At 35.2% G+C, this 3,381-nt stretch overlaps 1 protein-coding gene across 1 annotated transcript; it reads right to left on the bottom strand.

Annotated features, from left to right (window-relative positions):
* Positions 1 to 355: 355 nt before the first annotated feature.
* LOC141611420 (uncharacterized) lies at positions 356 to 3,064 on the bottom strand. Its single transcript, XM_074429949.1, has 2 exons — positions 2,686 to 3,064; positions 356 to 625 (listed from the first exon to the last, which is right to left on the bottom strand). Exons 1-2 carry the CDS (start codon positions 2,928 to 2,930, stop codon positions 580 to 582), a joined length of 291 nt encoding a protein of 96 aa, XP_074286050.1. The 5' UTR covers positions 2,931 to 3,064; the 3' UTR covers positions 356 to 579.
* Between the last annotated feature and the right edge of the window lie 317 nt (positions 3,065 to 3,381).

Genomic DNA, 3,381 nt, shown 5'->3' with positions numbered 1-3,381 from the left:
ACTTTCTAACATTTGAAATAATGTAAGTTATTCATCGCTTGTTGTCAAAAAAAGGAAAAATGTTCAACAAAGTTTGTTATTTACGAAAACAAGTCTGAGGAAGCAGAAAAGTATATCCTTTATTAGTTACCCCTACGTCTCAAGTCGAGACCACTAAACCTGTCACCGCTTGTGTAAGGCCACCTTACACAAGAATTTGGGGTTCAACGTTGACAAAAAGCACTCACAAACAGGACAAACCCGCCTTGTACAAGGTGTTTAACACCAACATTGTCACCTAGGAAGCATATGATTTTAACTCGAGCTAGCATGTCAAAGAGAGGGTAAAGAGGGAGACAGAGATGAACATCTCACATTCAACACAAATGTAATCAACAAATTGAATAAGAAATCACGAGTCATGAACCCAAGAGTCAAGAATATCTAGGTCGAAGATCCAATTTATACAAACATAAGACGAATTAAGATCCATGAACTACATGCAATACGATACATCACTCTTTTTTTCTCCATTTCCATGTGTATCTGAATAGACGAAAATCGGCAGTCATTCAAATCACTTATATCTTGTGTTGTTCATTAAAAGCAGGCTTCAAGAAGACAGCAACAGCAGAGAGCAGCCAAACTGCAAATTAACAAAACGACGAAAACAAATTATTATAAATTTCTAATTTAAATGTAAGGTTAACAAAACATGTAAGAGCGTCTCATATAAGTTTATATAATACTTCCGACATTTTGATCACAGAAAAAAAAAAAAAAAAGCAAGTGGGTAAGAGAACAGTAGCGTAGTCTCGGTATTGTAAATGGTCAAATAAGGAAGATCAGGCTTGATATGGTCCAACATTATGGGCATATATAATAATTCTGATGACTATCTACTTGTGTGGTACCCTGATTCAAACGATTTAGTCTTCCTTCAAGAATATATCTGATATTCGCATAATTGTAAGATTCTTATATACGGAGTATTAAACAAGACTCTGACAAAGAAAAATATACTGCATCTACAAATTAGGGGGATATACTTTTCTTTCACTCTAAAAACTTACAGGAGACGGTCTTGACTCTTGTATGTGAAATAAACTTAAGTCTATAAGTAATATTATATTAAGTGAGAAATACGGTATTGAGTTTACGACTGTCTCATAAAAGGGTATGAGGACCCGGTCTCAATTGCGCAAAATACCAACATATCTCAACAAATGTCAAAGTAATACTACTCCAATAAGATTCACGAGCAAACAAACAGTTGTCGATTCAACCCAATTATTTTTTAAAACAGGGACTTTTTGCTCTAAATCATGGGTTCATTACTCATTCAAAACAAACATAAATCCAGTGGAATCACTTATTTGCATTATAATGCAGGTATTAAGTAAGCATTCTTGCATTATTCTCAATTTCAGTCATAAACGAGTCAATATTAGCATACAATTATTCAATTAAAAAACACACAATTTTCTCTAATGATAAGAATCCAACATTATGGACAATACCACATTAAACAGGACAAAATCAAACCACCAACACCTTAGCTGGAAGATACTAGTCTCACAAATAAATTATCATAACATTCTACTGGCAGCTGGCAAGTTTTATTTTACAAGACAAATTAAGTACCACAAACGACCCAATTTTCATTTTGGGTCATTTGAAAGAAGTGTTGGTAACACAAGGATAAAATTGCATACATCTGACCCCTTACCTCCGAATTTATGAAAACTCTTTTACAAACAAATGTAAATATTTTATTGTTTACCATAAAAGTCAAATTAAGAAGATTATTTTGACAGCAATAGTCTATGTTTGAAGTTGTCCTTGTACAATTGTACTTGAAAATTCTAGGAATGATCAAATATCAAAATATCTATGACAGCAAGTCAGGGAATATCCGCCGGAATTCCCGGAAATACCCCCCTTCAATAAACACAGAACAAGGCTACTTTAGTAATTGCAGTTGACAAAACGAAATTGCCAACAACCTACCCAACCCACACACAACAAACACCAACCCCAGCCGCCACAGCGACAATGCAACTTGTTGAGTTACCCAGCTACCCGAAACTCAAAATCTAATGAGAAATCAACCAATCTTACTTACATAAAATGCATAACATCAGACATCATATGCAATCCCTGAATTTTAAAAAAATGTTTGATTGTATTTTAATTAAAAGCTAAACAAATGACCGATGGTGGATTATAAAAATCTGACTCGGTAGTACTATTATAATTGACATGCATGACAGCCCAGAGGATCTTAAAAGGGCTGCGCAACTCCCTGAATTTAATTGTAGGTACGAGTGTACGAAATGCAAGATCTATTGTACATGGTACTATATACTAGGATTCAAGTCCAATCAGGTCTTCAAAAAAATGATAAGACATAAGATCACAAAACCAATTCACTTCTACACAAAATTTGTATAAAACGGATTTATTACAAAAATTATTGTGTCTTGTATAAGGCCGTCTTATAAAATAATCTCTCTCTCTCTCTCTATATATATATATATTCAATCTAATTCCCATATACCCAAAAACACATGAAATTGAAAGCATACAAGATCAAAAACATAAAATCAACCCAAGAAAGGTCCAGATCTAATAGTAATATAACAGTAAAAACATAAAAATTAAATGAAATTAAATAATTAAAAAAAGAGAGAAAAAAGACAATACCATCCTTCCATGAGACCAGAACTCTGTTTCTGCTGCTGGGGAGGTTGTTGACCATACTGAGGAGCATACTGTTGAGGAGGATAACCTTGAGGCGGGTACCCTTGTTGGGGGTATCCACCTTGTTGAGGATATCCTTGCGCAGGATAACCCTGTGGCGGGTACGCGTCTTTAGCGTACCCATCTCCACCGGGGTACCCTTGCTGAGGAGGTACTCCAACGGGGGGTTGTTGGTTGTAGTAACTCATTTTTGTTTGGTTTTGGTGGAAGTATAGGTGGGTTTGGTATAAAAGATATGGGTGGATAGATGACTTAGAGATGAAGGAAAAAAAACGTGTGTGAGAGAATTTGATGGTATAAGAATTGGTCTGTTTGGATATTTATATGGTGAAGGGTAGAAGAAGGGAAATTGAGGAAATTGGGAAGAGACGTTATTGACTGACGACTCTATCTGCTTTTTATGGTAGTGGTCGCCTACGGTGTCTACGCGCTTCTAACTTCTTTTCCTTATTTAATCCGAAACTTCCACTCTTTCCAAGAGAAAAAAAAATAATACGTATATAATCAATTTTATTAGATAAATCTCAGTTAGAAGCGCCACCGAGTCGTGGCCTTGTTGGAGGTCAGCCATAATAATGACACCTTAAATTAGGATTAAGGGGATAAATTTGGTGACCTTGAATTACTCAAGGTCAATTG

Source organism: Silene latifolia, chromosome 11 (assembly GCF_048544455.1).
Source record: "Silene latifolia isolate original U9 population chromosome 11, ASM4854445v1, whole genome shotgun sequence".
Lineage (NCBI taxonomy): Eukaryota > Viridiplantae > Streptophyta > Magnoliopsida > Caryophyllales > Caryophyllaceae > Silene > Silene latifolia.
This window is presented reverse-complemented; position numbering and strand designations above follow the sequence as displayed.

Coding starts and splice junctions, on each gene's coding strand:
- LOC141611420 (XM_074429949.1), bottom strand. CDS start 2,930: ATGAGTTACTACAACCAACAACCCCCCGTTGGAGTACCTCCTCAGCAA. Junction 626..2,685: donor TCTGGTCTCATGGAAGGATG/GTATTGTCTTTT, acceptor GTTAATTTGCAG/TTTGGCTGCTCTCTGCTGTT.